This window comes from Ranitomeya variabilis, chromosome 4 (genome assembly GCF_051348905.1).
Source record: "Ranitomeya variabilis isolate aRanVar5 chromosome 4, aRanVar5.hap1, whole genome shotgun sequence".
In the NCBI taxonomy this organism is placed as follows: Eukaryota; Metazoa; Chordata; class Amphibia; order Anura; family Dendrobatidae; genus Ranitomeya; species Ranitomeya variabilis.
In genome coordinates this window covers 336832496-336849780 of record NC_135235.1, presented here as the reverse complement: position 1 = coordinate 336849780, position 17285 = coordinate 336832496, and the positions used below count along the sequence as shown (strand labels likewise).

Sequence of the window (17285 nt, the reverse complement as noted above, 5' to 3'; positions counted from 1 at the left end):
CTGTGCCTTGTCTCCTCTGCAACTCTTAGGCCGGCGTCACACTCGGCGTAAGACAATACGCCACGTATTATACGTCCGTACTACGGCCGTAATACAGAGAAATGTTCCCAAAATAGTGATCCGTAGGCAGGGTGTGTCAGCGTATTTTGCGCATGGCATCCTCCGTATGTAATCCGTATGGCATCCGTACTGCGAGATTTTCGCGCAGGCTTGCAAAACCGACATCTAATGGATTTATGTGCTCAAATGTTAGGGAAAACATATATACAGTATATATATATATATATATATATATATGTCATTGAGAAACATATATATATATTCTGTATTTAGATTTCATTCAGCGCGATATCTTTGAACAGCCGCTAATTCAATTGCCGGCTTTTCATTTCTCCTGCACAAACCCGACAGGATATGAGACATGGTTTACATACAGTAAACCATCTCATATCCCCCTTTTTTTTGCATATTCCACACTACTAATGTTAGTAGTGTGTATGTGCAAAATTTCAGCGCTGTAGCTGCTGAAATAAAGGGTTAAATGGCGGAAAAAGTTGGCGTGGGCTCCCGCGCAATTTTCTCCGCCAGAATGGTAAAGCCAGTGACTGAGGGCAGATATTAATAGCCAGGAGAGGGTCGATGGTTATTGGCCCCCCCGTGGCTAAAAACATCTGCCCCCAGCCACCCCAGAAAAGGCACATCTGGAAGATGCGCCTATTCTGGCACTTGGCCACTCTCTTCCCACTCCCTGTAGCGGTGGGATATGGGGTAATGAAGGGTTAATGCCACCTTGCTATTGGAAGGTGACATTAAGCCAGATTAATAATGGAGAGGCGTCAATTATGACACCTATCCATTATTAATCCAATTGTTGGAAAGGGTTAAAAAACACACACACACATGATTTAAAAGTATTTTAATGAAATAAACACAGCGGTTGTTGTAATAATTTATTGCTCTCATTCCATTTTCAGACCCTCGCTTGGCAAAACAATAAACACACAAGATACATACCCTCTCTGATGAACTGTCACGTCCCACGAAGTAATCCATCTGAAGGGGTTAACTAATATTACAGGCAGAGCTGCGATAAACCACTCGCTCGTGCCTGTAATCCCCGGGTGCTGAAAGGAAAGCAGTGATCTGTACTTACATTCAGTCGCGGTGATGCGCCCCTGCTGGATGTTCTCATGAACTGCAGCCTGGGAACTTTTTCCCACGCTCCAGGTCATATGAGGACATCCACCAGGGGGCGCATCACCGCGACTGAATGAAATGTAGGTCAATGACCTATAGTTACCTTCAGTCGCGGTGATGCGCCCCCTGGTGGATGTCCTCATATGACCTGGAGCGTGGGAAAAAGTTCCCAGGCTGCAGTTCATGAGAACATCCAGCAGGGGCGCATCACCGCGACTGAATGTAAGTATAGATCACTGCTTTCCTTTCAGCACCCGGGGGATTACAGGCACGAGCGAGTGGTTTATCGCAGCTCTGCCTGTAATATTAGTTAACCCCTTCAGATGGATTACTTCGTGGGACGTGACAGTTCATCAGAGAGGGTATGTATCTTGTGTGTTAATTGTTTTGCCAAGCGAGGGTCTGAAAATGGAATGAGAGAGCAATAAATTATTACAACAACCGCTGTGTTTATTTCATTAAAATACTTTTAAATCATGTGTGTGTGTGTGTGTGTGTGTGTGTGTTTTTTAACCCTTTCCAACAATTGGATTAATAATGGATAGGTGTCATAATTGACGCCTCTCCATTATTAATCTGGCTTAATGTCACCTTCCAATAGCAAGGTGGCATTAACCCTTCATTACCCCATATCCCACCGCTACAGGGAGTGGGAAGAGAGTGGCCAAGTGCCAGAATAGGCGCATCTTCCAGATGTGCCTTTTCTGGGGTGGCTGGGGGCAGATGTTTTTAGCCACGGGGGGGCCAATAACCATCGACCCTCTCCTGGCTATTAATATCTGCCCTCAGTCACTGGCTTTACCACTCTGGCGGAGAAAATTGCGCGGGAGCCCACGCCAATTTTTTCCGCCATTTAACCCTTTATTTCAGCAGCTACAGCGCTGAAATTTTGCACATACACACTACTATCATTAGTAGTGTGGAATATGCAAAAAAAAAGGGGATATGAGATGGTTTACTGTATGTAAACCATGTCTCATATCCTGTCGGGTTTGTGCAGGAGAAATGAAAAGCCGGCAATTGAATTACCGACTTTTCACTAACAGCGCTGCGTATTTCTCGCAAGTCACACTGCAGGTCCGTGTGGAATCCGTATTTTTCTCGCCCCCATAGACTTTCATTAGCGATTTTTTTTGCGCAATACGCTGACAAACGCAGCATGCTGCGATTTTGTACGGCCGTAGAAAGCCGTATAATACTGAACCGTAATGTACGGCTAATAGGAGCAGCCCCATTGAGAATAATTGTGCCGTATGTAATGCGAGTTTTACGGACGTAGTTTCTGCGCTCTTACGTCCGTAAAACTCGCCAGTGTGACGCCGGCCTTACTTGCAGCTTAGCTTTCATTGCCTATAGGATCCTTCCTTTGTGGGTCTGACTTGGCCTGTTCTCAGGTAGTATGCTGACTTGGGATCCATTTCTGGACATTGCTATTTCTATCCTTGTATCCCTCTGATTTTGGGAATATTTTTTTTCACACTGTACTTCATTTGGAGCCAGCTCTATTCAACCATTTAGTGGCTTGTGTAAATGTTGCTCCAGTGGGATTGTTTACTATTTCTCTGGTCTGCACCATAGCACTTTATGGGTATATGCCGATCTTAGTAAGACATCTGTATTGTGCATACCGGCATGGCTATCTACTATATACTGTAATTGTCTAAGGGTCACTTCCGTCTTTCTGTCTGTCTGTCACGGATATTCATTGGTCGCGGCCTCTGTCTGTCATGGAAATCCAAGTCGCTGATTGGTCGTGGCAAAATGCCCATGACTATTGCCACGACCAATCGGCGACGGCCATAGTCTGGCAGCGAAATGGCCGCTGCTTTACTGCCCTGCAGTCAGCACTGAGCGCTCACACAGGGTTAAGGCCAGAGTTAACGGACCGCGGTGTAACGCACTCCGTTAACGCAGCTATTAACCCTGTGTGACCAACTTTTTACTATTGATGCTGCCTATGCAGCATCAGTAGTAAAAAGATCTAATGCTACAAATAATAATAATAAAAAAAAAGGTTCTCACCTTCCAACGTCGCACGCTGTCCTCGGCAGTGCAAGCGGCAGGTTCCGGTGCGAAGGATGCTATGCTAGAAGGACCTGCCATGACGTCACGGTCATGTGACCGTGACGTCATCACAGGTCCTGCGCTAATACCAACTCTGGGACCGGAAGCTGCCGCATGCACCGCACACATGCGCCAGGACTTCAAGGGGCCTTCGAAAGGTGAGTATATGTTTATTTTTTATTTTAAGTCTTTTTTAACCACGCATATAGTGCCCACATTGCTAAATACTACATGGGCTGTGTTACATACTGCATGGGCTCTGTTATATACTACATCTCTGTGCTATATACTATGTAGCTGGGCAATATACAACGTGACTGTCCAATATACTACGTGGCTGTGCAATATACTACGTGGCTCTGTTATATACTACGTGGCTGTGCAATATACTACGTGGCTGTGCAATATACTACGTGGCTGTGCAATATACTACGTGGCTGTGCAATATACTACGTGGCTGTGCAATATACTACGTGGCTGTGCAATATACTACGCGCCTGTGCAATATACTACGTGGCTCTACAATATACTACGTGGCTCTACAATATACTATGTGGCTGTGCAATATACTACGTGCCTGTGCAATATACTACGTGGCTCTACAATATACTACGTGGCTGTCATATACTACGTGGCTCTGCTATATACTACGTAGCTGACCAATATACTATATACCTGTGCAATACCCTACGTGGCTGTTATATACTACGTGGCTGTTATATACTACGTAGCTCTGCTATATACTACGTACGCTGTGTTATATACTACGTAGCTCTGTTATATACTACGTAGCTCTGTTATATACTACGTCGGTTGTGTTATATACTACATCACTGTGCAATATAGTACGTAGCCTGTGCTATATAGTACCTACATATTCTAGAATACCCGATACGTTAGAATCGGGCCACCATCTAGTCTATTATAACCACTTTAAACAGTGTGACATTATGTACTGTGAGATAGCGCTCACCGCATTTGTTGGGGGACACTCGCTTGACTGCGATATTCAGGCACATGGGCAGGTTTTTAACACAATACAGTATTTGTTTTATTCAGGTATCATAAACCATAGAAACGTGAACCAAAGGCAAACAGTCTTTACATAAGGCTTCACATCATTAGTTTGACATCACTAGTCTGCGGCAACTAAACACGCTAGTCCTCTCCTGACACAGTTCATAGTACATCATAAGCACCAACAGTCTATTGAGGTACCTTACGGGAGCTCGTGCTCCACATGCTGACTCCTTGTCAGTCCTCTCTTGCTGGGAAAGCTGCCTTACAGGGATCACCTACTTGCCTGACAGACATACACCAGTCGGTTCCAGACCCAGCGAAGGACGGTAGCTTCCCCACACAGCAGCCAACACCGCCTCTGCAGGTCCTTGGCCTCACTTCATGTGCTCTTCAGAGATACAGTCCTACTCCCAGGACCTCCCAACACACAAGCTTTCACAGACAGTCCAGGACCACGGTCTCTCCAGGTGCTTCCAGGAAGTCTCCACTCACAGGAGCTTCCAACAGACGGTTTCTCTGTGCACTGTTCAGAGTGTCCGTCCCCACCTGGGACTGTCCAATGTACAGGCGTGTGGCTTGTCCGGGTGCTATTCAGGACGTTCGTTCAACACCCCAGTCCACCAGGTCCAAAGCCCCACCATATGCTATTAAGGGAGATGGCACTCCCAACACATAGGCTCCCCAGGACTGAGTACAGACCATTCAGGTCCATACTCAGAGACATGTGACCCCCACCCTGGTCACATTATATACTTGTAACCACTCTCAGCCCAGATCTCATAACTAGCCCTGCCAGCCTCCCTCTACAATTATAGAAACACAACACAGTTACTTGTGGGACTACAGGTCCCAGAACATCCTTACTTCAGGCTGACAGTGCAGAGTATCTTCCTCTGCGACACACATACCGGCCATTCACAATAATGCCGGACTTTGACTCATCACCACAGTTATGCCTGCAATTGCCATGCATTCTTATGGCCTCAATACGCCTCCATGTGTATTCTGGGAAGACCATGCAGTGCCCCCTACCCGTAACAGGGGTCACTGCATCACAGTACTCACTGTGTTTTTGAATTGCTGCTGTGAATATGGTGGTATGACAGGGGCATAGCCTTACCGTGGGCTGATTTGTTGTTACATGTCGTTTTAAATGTTTTTAACTTTGCAGTGTTGTAACTTTAATAAAGATTCTGGTATTGCTTATGGAGCGCCCCCACACCGCCGCAGGGCCGAGGGGCACCCGGAGCCGGGCCTCTAGGTCTCAGTCTTAAGGTTGTCACGGTGGCTAGACCCGGTCCGTGGCCCTGTCCGTCAGTGGGGGACGTCCGGTGAAATAAGTAGTGTTGTAACGGTGCAGTTGTGGGGTGCAGGTCGCGGTAAATAACGAGGACACCAGGTTGCAGTCTCTTTACCTCTTTACTGGAGATCTCTGAGTCCTCAGTCCAGAATACGGTTCACCAGGCTGCGCAAGTCCGGCCGGTCCAATGGCACCTCCAGAGTCCTCTTCACAGGTGGAAATCGGTGCCTTCCTTCTTAGCGCTATGTGTTGTAGTCCTCCCCTGCTGTGCTTACGGAAAGTACCCCACAACTGTTGTGTCTGTTTCTTAAGTTCCCTCACAACTCGATTAAATGATGTTCTTCTAATCGTCCGTCCCTCCCTGATGATACGGTTAGAACGGCACCCGTTTGTCGGGTAGGCCTGGAGTTCTTCCGGGACCCTAGAGACGCCCCTCTCCCGCAATTGCCTCCCAAGACTTCATAGGTGATATGTGTTAGACAGCCCGCCTTAAACTGACTGTCCTGCCGCTGTTTAGAGTATTGCTTGAAGCTGAATGTTATAATACTCCCTCGGCGTTCCGGCCACCGGTAGTGCGCCTCAGTAGGGTGTTGCTTCGGTCTTACAGCACGACCCCTACTGGAATTCTCCTATCGCTTGATCTCGTTTCTCACTCAGCACAATCTATCTCGCTTCTAGTCCTTTCTTGGGTCCCGCCGCTTCCCGGAGCTGGCGCGGACCCGTTACGTTCTTTCCAATGCCAAGCCTCTGTCAGGATCCCACCCCTGACAGAGACCCTACTGTCTCTTCCTCCACAACACCCTCTGCCACTAGGTGTTGCTTCGTCCAATCCAGTCAGCTTTCTGATCTAACTTCCTGCCTGACCCCCGGTTTACCCACTATGGTGGGGAGTGGCCTAATGAATAGCACCCTTAGCTCCCCCCGGAGGCCCAGCTGTGAAATGTATTGGTGTCTGTGATACCTGATCAGATGAACTCCTTCAGTGCCATCGGACGCACCATGGCTCCCCATAGTGGCGGAGCCACAGTACTGCAACGACCAGGACTCTGGGGCGCTGCACTCCCCCCTGGTTAAACACAGTACTCCGGGACTGGGAAGAAAACAACAATACAAGTTAGCAAAAAGACATACAATTTTTGTTGAGTGTAATAACAACAAGCATATTTGAACAGGCTTCCCTTTATGGGAGGTGAGGACACTTGAACGTTACAAACATGGCAAAAATATCATAGCAACATGCTATAATTAGCTTTTCTTACCCAACCGGGTATTCTACTAAGTGCAAACATTATTGAACAATAATTTAACTTTGCCTTTAAGGACATACACTCTTAATCCACTAAAGACCTTCCTATAATCACATTATAAGGTATTTTAACTTTTCATTCTCCTTCTTTGAATCTGCAGGACCGCCTGTCCCATCGGTACCAGACCTACTGCCTCTCCTTTCAGTTACAGGACCGCCCCGTTCAGCCAGGGCCTACTGCCTTTTCTACTACTATACATAGTATAGAACATAACTTTTCTTTCAGTTTGGGAACACTGAGCCGGCTCTACTTGGCTCCTATAAGGACTCACCCACTAACCCTTACGGGTTCACTTTCTGTCCTTAGTAACACATTACTAACTTTCAATGAGGAACGCAGGGTTTACCTTCTATCCCCCCCTTTTCTTATCAACATTATCAACTATCTTCTTTCCATTTAAGCAGTTAAACACATATAACTTTTCTCATGTAAACATTATCATCATTTTCTTCCATTGACATTATTGCTACCGATCTTAAAGCAATATCACCATTTACGTGCATCAAATGAACATCCCCTTTAAGAGAGGACCAAGTCTCTGTGAGGTAGCACATCTTCTCAAGCTACCAGTCCTTACTCATCAAAGGTTCCAGTGCGGTATCTTCGCAAAGAGTCTTTTGTTTAAGTAAAACCAGTAGGGAGCGCCTTTAATAAGGTGCAAACTATGTACAACGAAGTTCTGATCATGCACTGTTCATGATTTCAGCAGTTTTTGAATAACATAGAAAAAATAGAAAAATAACCAAAAACAATAGGGATCCCGGGTAAACAAAGGGATCCCTTTAAGAGTTAGCCCTTTACGGGTATAGCAACAAAGTAGTGGAACAGTAACTATTTACAACTTCAGGGTATCGAGGTTTATTCTTCTAAGTCTGGAGGCGATCTCCGTGAGTACTGCACTCCTCCCGCCACCACATAAAGGGCATCTGCACCCTGGATAGGGGTCTGGGTACTCACGGTTCTCCTCGGAGTGATGGTCCGCAGACACTTGGCACACAGGGCGATCGGGGGAATGGCCGCAGGTCTTGGGGAATCATCAGGGGGTGGTAGTGTCACTTCCGGCTTGTATTTACGTACATGCAAGGCATACCATCCTTTATCCCCCCAGTGGCGGGTATACTTCACTCGGTCTCCTGGATAGAGGTCCCGGCCTGGGTGTCCTTCAATGAGATGCGCCTCTACATCCCGCCGGTTTACAAACACTTCCAAGGCGAGACCGGGCTCCTTAACGAAGCCCCAACCTCCCTGCATCCGGAAGGTGTTGACCACGCCATATCGCTGCGGACCCCAATTCTCCTCAGTAGCCTGTCTGACTTGGGCTTTCTTCTGAAGGTCTTTCTCCCGCTCAGCCTGACGTCGGAGCTCCTTCTTGCGGGCCCACTCCTCTTCTTGCTGCCGCAGCCGTTGGCGGTATTCCCTCTGGCGGATGACCTCGACACTCTCCCCCTCCTCCTGGGCATCCCCTGGGAACCCCATCAGATTGGTAGTGGCCGCGCGGGTCCATTTGAAGGTTACCCATTCTCCTTGGAGCTGCGTGGGTTGTTTAATGGGCTGTAGGGGGCGATCGGCCGTCTGCAGAGTTTCCCAGGGCCTCTCGCATTCAATGCGGCTACACACCCGTCCGGGTGGTCGTGGTGGGGGCGAGTCTATATCCACCAATAGGGGTTCCTCAATCGCTGCGTTCGGGTCGGCGCCGCTACCTTCTCCCGCCGCATCTCCGGTGTCGGTCTCCTCTGTAGTCGATAGTGAGAGCGTTGCCTGATGCGGCTCCTCGCCAGGGATGGTTGCTCGCTGGCACAGACTCCGGAACTGCCGGCACAGCTCCTCCACTTCCGCCCCGAGGATTTCCTGATTGGTGATGCAGCCTGGTAAGGACTCCGCCGGCTCCCATTGGTAGAACCTGGCACAGGCCTCCTCTCCCTCTCCGGGGTGGCTTCCGCGCTCCATGCTGCCAATCGGATTCTTCCTCGTGGTCTCCAGCAGTTCTTGCCCCTCCCCATCCGGAGGGCGGCCTTTCTCTCCTCCACCATCCCACACTAGGAGGCGGGCCCTTCTCCTTGATGGGCATATTCTCTGGACATAGTAATAACGGTGAGGGGCGGGTTCCATTTTTGCGCCACTCTTCCAAGCTACGCCCACGAGGACACGCCCCATGCTCCCTGCGCGCCACATAGTGTTATAATGGCGGCGATTTTGGCGGGGAATGTCGGGACACAGTCTTTGCAACATAATACAGTCCAAGCACAGTAAATCACAGCTCCTAGGCACACATGACCTGATTCCTCAGGCTTAAGTAGATCCTGTTCGTGACGCCAAGTTGGAGCGCCCCCACACCGCCGCAGGGCCGAGGGGCACCCGGAGCCGGGCCTCTAGGTCTCAGTCTTAAGGTTGTCACGGTGGCTAGACCCGGTCCGTGGCCCTGTCCGTCAGTGGGGGACGTCCGGTGAAATAAGTAGTGTTGTAACGGTGCAGTTGTGGGGTGCAGGTCGCGGTAAATAACGAGGACACCAGGTTGCAGTCTCTTTACTGGAGATCTCTGAGTCCTCAGTCCAGAATACGGTTCACCAGGCTGCGCAAGTCCGGCCGGTCCAATGGCACCTCCAGAGTCCTCTTCACAGGTGGAAATCGGTGCCTTCCTTCTTAGCGCTATGTGTTGTAGTCCTCCCCTGCTGTGCTTACGGAAAGTACCCCACAACTGTTGTGTCTGTTTCTTAAGTTCCCTCACAACTCGATTAAATGATGTTCTTCTAATCGTCCGTCCCTCCCTGATGATACGGTTAGAACGGCACCCGTTTGTCGGGTAGGCCTGGAGTTCTTCCGGGACCCTAGAGACACCCCTCTCCCGCAATTGCCTCCCAAGACTTCATAGGTGATATGTGTTAGACAGCCCGCCTTAAACTGACTGTCCTGCCGCTGTTTAGAGTATTGCTTGAAGCTGAATGTTATAATACTCCCTCGGCGTTCCGGCCACCGGTAGTGCGCCTCAGTAGGGTGTTGCTTCGGTCTTACAGCACGACCCCTACTGGAATTCTCCTATCGCTTGATCTCGTTTCTCACTCAGCACAATCTATCTCGCTTCTAGTCCTTTCTTGGGTCCCGCCGCTTCCCGGAGCTGGCGCGGACCCGTTACGTTCTTTCCAATGCCAAGCCTCTGTCAGGATCCCACCCCTGACAGAGACCCTACTGTCTCTTCCTCCACAACACCCTCTGCCACTAGGTGTTGCTTCGTCCAATCCAGTCAGCTTTCTGATCTAACTTCCTGCCTGACCCCCGGTTTACCCACTATGGTGGGGAGTGGCCTAATGAATAGCACCCTTAGCTCCCCCCGGAGGCCCAGCTGTGAAATGTATTGGTGTCTGTGATACCTGATCAGATGAACTCCTTCAGTGCCATCGGACGCACCATGGCTCCCCATAGTGGCGGAGCCACAGTACTGCAACGACCAGGACTCTGGGGCGCTGCACTTATATGGTGCAATCCAGTCTTCCTATCCATGGACGAGGAGCGGAAACTCTGCATCCTACTGGGGGAAGAGGAATCAACAGTGTGGATCGCCGCTCAATACATCACCATATGTCATAAGCTGAGAGGGACTTAAAACCCCCAAATAGACTATTATTTCCCAAATTGTGCTCCCAACACCCCATTCCCGTAATCCCCAATCCCCTCCCATGTCACATCTATTTTCCTTGCTTTGGCAACACTAAATGAATTTTGATCTTTCCAATAAAGCCTATTTGAGTTTGGTGATCCACGTGTTCTGCATGCTACTTTTTTTTTTTTTTTTTTTCCTTGACCTATTATCGTAGGCATAATTATTTATTTTCCCCAATAATGGCAGCGTTACTAATCCTCATAAAACACCCTATAAAGGAGTTGTCCTGTATACTCTATAATAGCTGAGGTTATCGATCTGGGGACCGGACAAGTTCCTTATTAGGACAATGCCATGAGTGGATCCGAAAGAAAAAGTATAAATAAAAGCCAAATATTACAGCCATTTTCTTTCTAATTCTTGATCAGGTGTTGAGGAGAAGGTGGACCGCTACTCTATAAAAAGACAACAGGGCACCGAGGTGTCGCCACGCAGATGTGAGGACCCGTCTCCAGAGAGTAAGCAGGACATAGTATGTCATACAGTGTAATGGGTTTAGTGGCTTCAGTGGGATGCAGATTTATTGGGCATTTTATTATTAAACGGTTAATGAAAGTATGTATGTGCGTGTGTATATGTATGTATGTAAATATAATATATATATTTTTTTTATGAAAAATGCATAAAATTAGAGGTACAGACTCCATGTAATGCGTGTCCACACCAGACCGATGTCCTCCTCATGAGTTGACTAATGAAGATGCCTGTGTGGTATTGATACAAATTACCGGTACATTGATTTTATACCTGTAATGTCATGCCAGTATTTTTCTCTGGGCTTATTTGCATGGATGCCCAGACATCACCAATGCTCCTGAGCGGCGGCTGCAGCTGGTTCCTTGTGCACTCGGCCCTATACATACACGGGCCCCCAGTATTGTGCCTGGTCACTGCACAACCCCCTGAGGAGAGCATACAGTGATACAGTGTTTACCATTTTTAATTTTGAAAATATTGTTTACGAAGTGCATATTGTGGCAGTGTGGGGCGTATATGCTTCAGCCTGCAAGGATACCATCCAACAGCGACTGGGACCCATAAGGAAACCTATACCACATGTGTTTGTGTAGTCACACTGTAGGAAGCTCAGATTGAGAACACACTGTATCTGCCTATGGCCACACGACCCTATCTGCTAGGGCTTTTCCTGGCTTTCTTTTGGTTAAATGCACAGACACAATGGCTCTGAATAGTTAAGGCCGGCGTTCTGTACACCAGTATACATGAAGACTGCGTTAATCTTTGGCGCCTCCTACGACTGCTGGGGGCTCGTGTACATTTTCAGGCATAATTTACGGCATATTTTTGATGAATTTGTCAGCCAGGCTTCACCGTGCCCCTTCTTGCACAAGTTTTACCTATTTTTCTAAAAGTTGAAGAAGCTGGTTGGAACTGTCAGAAAAAAGGACAAAAGTTGGAACATGATTGGACCCAGTTACACCAAAAAATTGCAAAATTTCAAGGAGCTTTATGCTAAAATACTGGTGACCATGCCTTGATGAATTGGGCCAGTGTGTACTTTGCCTTTAGTGTGATCTTCAGTGATTTACCCATGTGTAATGCAAAAGTACAATATGTAAACTGGACAAATGATGCAACCAGAACCCAGAGCTGACCGAAGGGGGAGAAAAAAGCATGGTTAGCGATTTAAAAAGCATCTGCTGTATTTTAATATTTTGCATCTTAAATAATAATATGCTTTTACTTTTTTTTCCCCTCTAGAAAGCAGTTTTCATCCCACACTATGGCTTATTGTAGACCCTAATGTGGTGATGCCATGCCCGGAGCTGTCTTCACCCCGTCCTGATCCTCCCGCTTCCTACAAGGCCCGTTCTCGTGTCCACTGTTCAGCCGTAGAAGATGCTGATGATGAAGCGTTAACATCCAGCAGTGAACTGGTAACATATCCTGTACTGCCACCTTTCTTTATATGTAAAGTGCTCTTATCATGGCCCAACATCAGCTAGATAAAGCCAGGGCCCTGGCAGGGTTTGAGATATATACTGTAAGCTACTGTGATAATATCATTCTTTAAAATAAACAAGAATTATTTATAAAGTGTTTAGGATTTTTTTATAGTATTGTTTAATCCTTGTAAAGAAATCTCTAACACGGTCACCATGTAATAAAAAAAAAAAAAAAGCCTAAAAAAAAATTGGTGGTTTCCATGTAACTGATCTCATGAATTTCTCTTTTCTCAGTGTACAGAAGCCAACACCTTTATGTCCAGCTCTCCTTCCGCTCGCATACAAAGACTCAAGTACAGGAAGGGTCAAGTACCAAAACCTCCATATGAAGCTTGGCCGCGTCCTCCCATCAACTACTGCAACTTGATCTCACTGGCTCTGAAGAACAGTGGGGACGGCAGCCTGAATGTGCAGCAAATCTACAGCTTCGTCAGGTAGTGACTCTGGAAACCATATACACCTGCCCTGGTATGAGTCAGTAGAAGAGAAACTTTGGGGGAGACTTACCCTATTCCATCCACCCAGTGATGCTTTTATGTTTGTTTTTATCTATTCTGAGGGGTCTGCAGCTAAAGGCTTTTCTTAAACCTGAGAAACGTATTGTGAATAAGCAAAGTGATAAAATAGAATAAATGTATCAAAGATGTGAACCACTTGTTGGCACAATATATTGGAGCCTATGGAACAGCAGTCATATGGAAATGTCTAATATTAATAGTAAGTTATGTTTAATAAATCATACAATGTCAGCCATTTCCAGACAATTGGCATAGAGGCCAACTACAAATCTCCCTCATGGAGGAGCATAACCCTGAGGCAGCTGATCAACTGTGAAATAACCATGTATCCGTGTGATCCAGCGAGTGATGGCCGTGGTGTTCGTGTCTGATATTCCTCATTGCTGCAGTTACTTTTTATAAAGTGACCTGTTTATTAGCGGAGGCCAGAGGTGGTCAGGATTACAGAAATAACCGATAAGCCGCCTGCGATGATTCTGTAACATAGAAGTGAACAAGGGATACAGAAATGATGTAGTGCCGTCACCCCGACCACCTCTAGCGGACAGATAACAGCTGTTCTGCCTCGGTCATGAATAGCGGACACAGGGGTACGCCTTTATGCACCTTCCGGTGTGATGTGAAGGGGTAAGGATGAGGCTGGTCTGGCTGTCCCTAATCCATGGATCTACTATATAGCATCCCAATGTCAACATATGGTCGGTTGGGGAGAACCGGAACAAAGCTCTTCAGCGGGGATAATCATTGAACACGCGGTGGGGAAGGGCCCATTGTTAGCCAGTCTCGAAGCAGGCAGATTCAGAATTAACCCCCAAAAATTCCCAACAATAGATATGCTGGGGAAAGTCTGGCAGAAAATTAAGCAATGGAGGGGAGTAACGGAATTTACAAGCTATACGCCAATTTGGTTTGATCCTAGGTTGGCAGAGCTCATGAGATTGCGGGGGTTCAGTGGAGGCGCATTGGCATTTGGTTAGTGTCTTAGTTACTTGATGGAGATGTTATTAAAACATTCGAGACACTTAGGACTGAGTTTCCTTTATCCCAGAAGATGTTCTTTCAGTACCTGCAGTTGACACGGCCTAAACTGTCAAAATGAAGGGTCGCGCGTGATTCTGCAGCCCGGTAGCTTGCTGAATCTTTATTGCGCCTTGGAGGAGTACGAGGGGGTTCATTACCTTTATGTACCCCCTGGATACCTTTTTATTGAAGCATCCGTTAAGGATTAAGGAGAAATGGGTGGCGGACGTGGGACCTTAGTCGGAGTTCATTCTTCAATATATCCCCAGGGCGTCCTTGAGTGAGGCTAAGGCCTGTTTCATACTTCCGTCTGCTGGCGGGCATCGTAATGCATTGTTGTGACGTATCTACGGACGTCGTGCAAATAGTGAAAAACGTGTGTAACGCATCCAGTGTTTTGACGGATGCGTTACACATGTTGTTGCCTGAATTTCAATGTAGAAATTTCGAGAGAGAGATTTCCCCGGGTTGGAATATGCTTCCAGGCATGCTCAGAAGTAAAAACTGCATCCGTCACTGGATTCCTGCATTTCATAGTGTGCGCAGGATCCAGTGTCCATAGGCTCCCATTCTGTGGAACGACGTAAGCCGCAGGAGGCGTCGGGGAAAGTTTTTCCACTGCAGACAAAAAACGTTTCATGGAACGTTTTTTGGAAAAGACGGGCCGTCAAATTCCGCAGGCTCCAGTGCACGACGGACGAAACGTGTGGCCGTCGCGATACGTCGCTAATACAAGTCTATGAGAAAATGCAGGATCCTGAAAATTTTTTTGCAGGAACCTGTTTTCTCAAAAAACGACGTATCTCGACGGGACTACAAAGACAAAAGTGTGAAAGAGGCCTTACAATCAACGTTTTTTCCAGACGACGGGCCGCCAAATTCCGACGCATCCAGTGCACGACGTACGCGACGCGTGACAATCCGTCGCGATGCGTCGCCAATACAAGTCTATCGGAAAAAACGCATCCTGCGGGAGATTTTGCAGGATGCGTTTTTTTCACAAAACGATGCATTGTGACGTCCGCCAGAAGACGCAAGTGTGAAAGTAGCCTAAGAGGGTGTCACAGTTATATCTGGTGTATAGGGTGTACAGGACCCCGGCATGGATGAGGAAGGCAGGACTGAGAGGTGACTCGAAATGCCCAAGGTGCTGTGAGGAGGATGCAGATTTGATACACATGATGTGGTCGTGCGCTCGCCTCCAACTCTTTTGGGTGAAGGTGCTTAACTTGATTCAAGAGGTGACAGGAGTAAATGTGGTGCGTAACCAGCTGACTTGCCTTCTGGGTTTTTTGGATGATATTGCTACGGATGAGTGTGGAAGGCTGACTATCGCAAGATTGTTGTCTGCTGCGAGAAAGCTTATTGCGATGCATTGGTTGGATGAAAAACCACCAGGGAAAAAGGAATTTATCAACAAGATAAATTTTATTGTCCTTATGGAAAGGAATAAGAGGTCAGAATACAAAATTTGAAAATGTGTGGGCCGGATGGATGGATTACCCAGTCATGGCGTCTGCTGAGCTACTGCAAAGTAGAATGGGGGTTGTTTAGTTGATTATGGGGGGACTTCTACATGTACAGGTGTGTTTCTGTAAAGCTTGATATCTTTTCTCAAGAGGTGATGTTGTCAGATGGTTTTTGGATAACGGGCAAGGGATTGGGGGGAGAGGGGGGGTTGGTTAGGGGGTAAGGGTGTTGTTTAGTATAATGAAAATGTATTATCAGGTCATGTATCCAATGTACTTGTCTGAAAATTGTATCAGACTGTGTTAATGGTGTGTCATATGCTTTAATAAAAAATGTGATTTAAAAAAAAATAAATACAGTGGGCTGCCAGTCGCTGAGACGCCAATTAAAAATGAACAACCAATTTCCATACCTAACATTTACAGTGATGGTTGGATAAAAATGACTAATATGATGGTCTTGATGAATTGATTAAATTTAGTCAATGTTAAAGCAACTGACAAACTAATAACTGATTGGCTCCTTTTTTTTTTCCAATCGTATATTGTGTAATAGTTTACCTACATAACTCTCCCCCCCCCCCCCCCCCCTTAGAGAGCATTTCCCTTTTTTCCGGGTTGCTCCAGATGCCTGGAAGAACACTGTTCGACACAACCTATGCTTCAGCAGCAGTTTTGAGAAGAGCGCTGGGTGGGTCTGTGCGGATGGACACCGGCGTTCCTGTCTGTGGAAACTAACACGACAAGGGAGGATGAAGTTCAGAAGTGATATGTGTGCCCTGTCCGAGGAGCTGCTGCTTGTGTTACGTAGAAGCATGAACAAACCAGGTAATTGTAAGGTCCATTCTACCTGCTTCTACAAGCGCTAATGTCACAGGGCAATGCGTTTTAATACTTCCAATTATGTTCATATTTAGGAAATTTGTTGCAGATTTGTTTGTAACTCAAAATTTGATTTGGATAAATTTCAGAATTTTTTTGCAACAAATATTTGCAAAAAAAATTTAAACATATCCCAATAAACAAAAATGCAGTTCTTGGGGGATAAAGATTCTGCTTTCAATACAAAGCATTGGTAGTTTTAGCAGGTTTTGGACATAAGACCTAAACTTTCTTTAGAAAAAAAATGGTTTTAATATTTTAATTGTATTTTAATATTTAATGTAATAAGAAATGGTAAAATGTCCTGCAAATGAACCTGATTAATGCTTTGAGCCTAGTAAGCAATTTTTAATGATTTTTGTTTAATTTTGTAGCACTGATGGAATTGATGTTTGGGATATGACGTGCCTACAGTCTTCATCTCTTCCAGACTATATGATCTTGTCTGGATTCTCCACAGAGCTTAATCTATACTGGGATTACCGCAATTAAAAAAACTAATAATAATAATTTAAAGTATTCCTGAATTCAAGGGATTTTCTCAGTTATGTTGCACTTTATCAGATTTTTCTTCACATTAAAATAGTTATTTCGCTCCAATCTGTATCTGGTCTTTTTATTATTAGAATAACAAAGCTGCATTATATGGTCCAAATAATTGGAACACTTCTGTAAATCTATGACTTCAGTTTTTTTTATGCAGTTCCAGTTCCACAGGTGTAGAAAATCCACCCCATCGCCATGCTGTCAGCCTTCACTAACATTTATGAATGACTTGTCCTAAAGAGCTGACTGATACCAGTGCAGTCCTGTAATAGAAGTCACTAGTGGTGAGCGAGTATACTCGTTGCTCAGGTTTTCCCGAGCATGCTCGGGTGATCTCCGA

The 17285-nt window shown here is 46.4% G+C and overlaps 1 protein-coding gene across 1 annotated transcript in view; it reads left to right on the top strand.

Moving 5' to 3' along the window:
• Positions 1 to 16999, top strand: part of FOXR1 (forkhead box R1) — a 46451-nt gene extending 29452 nt beyond the window's left edge. Inside the window, exons 2-6 of the mRNA XM_077250596.1 lie at positions 10912 to 11001; positions 12266 to 12441; positions 12745 to 12944; positions 16113 to 16345; positions 16774 to 16999. Of these exons, the coding sequence (XP_077106711.1) occupies positions 10912 to 11001; positions 12266 to 12441; positions 12745 to 12944; positions 16113 to 16345; positions 16774 to 16802 (728 nt within the window). The 3' untranslated portion in view covers positions 16803 to 16999. The remainder of the gene's footprint in view (positions 1 to 10911; positions 11002 to 12265; positions 12442 to 12744; positions 12945 to 16112; positions 16346 to 16773) is intronic.
• The last annotated feature ends 286 nt before the right edge of the window (positions 17000 to 17285 follow it).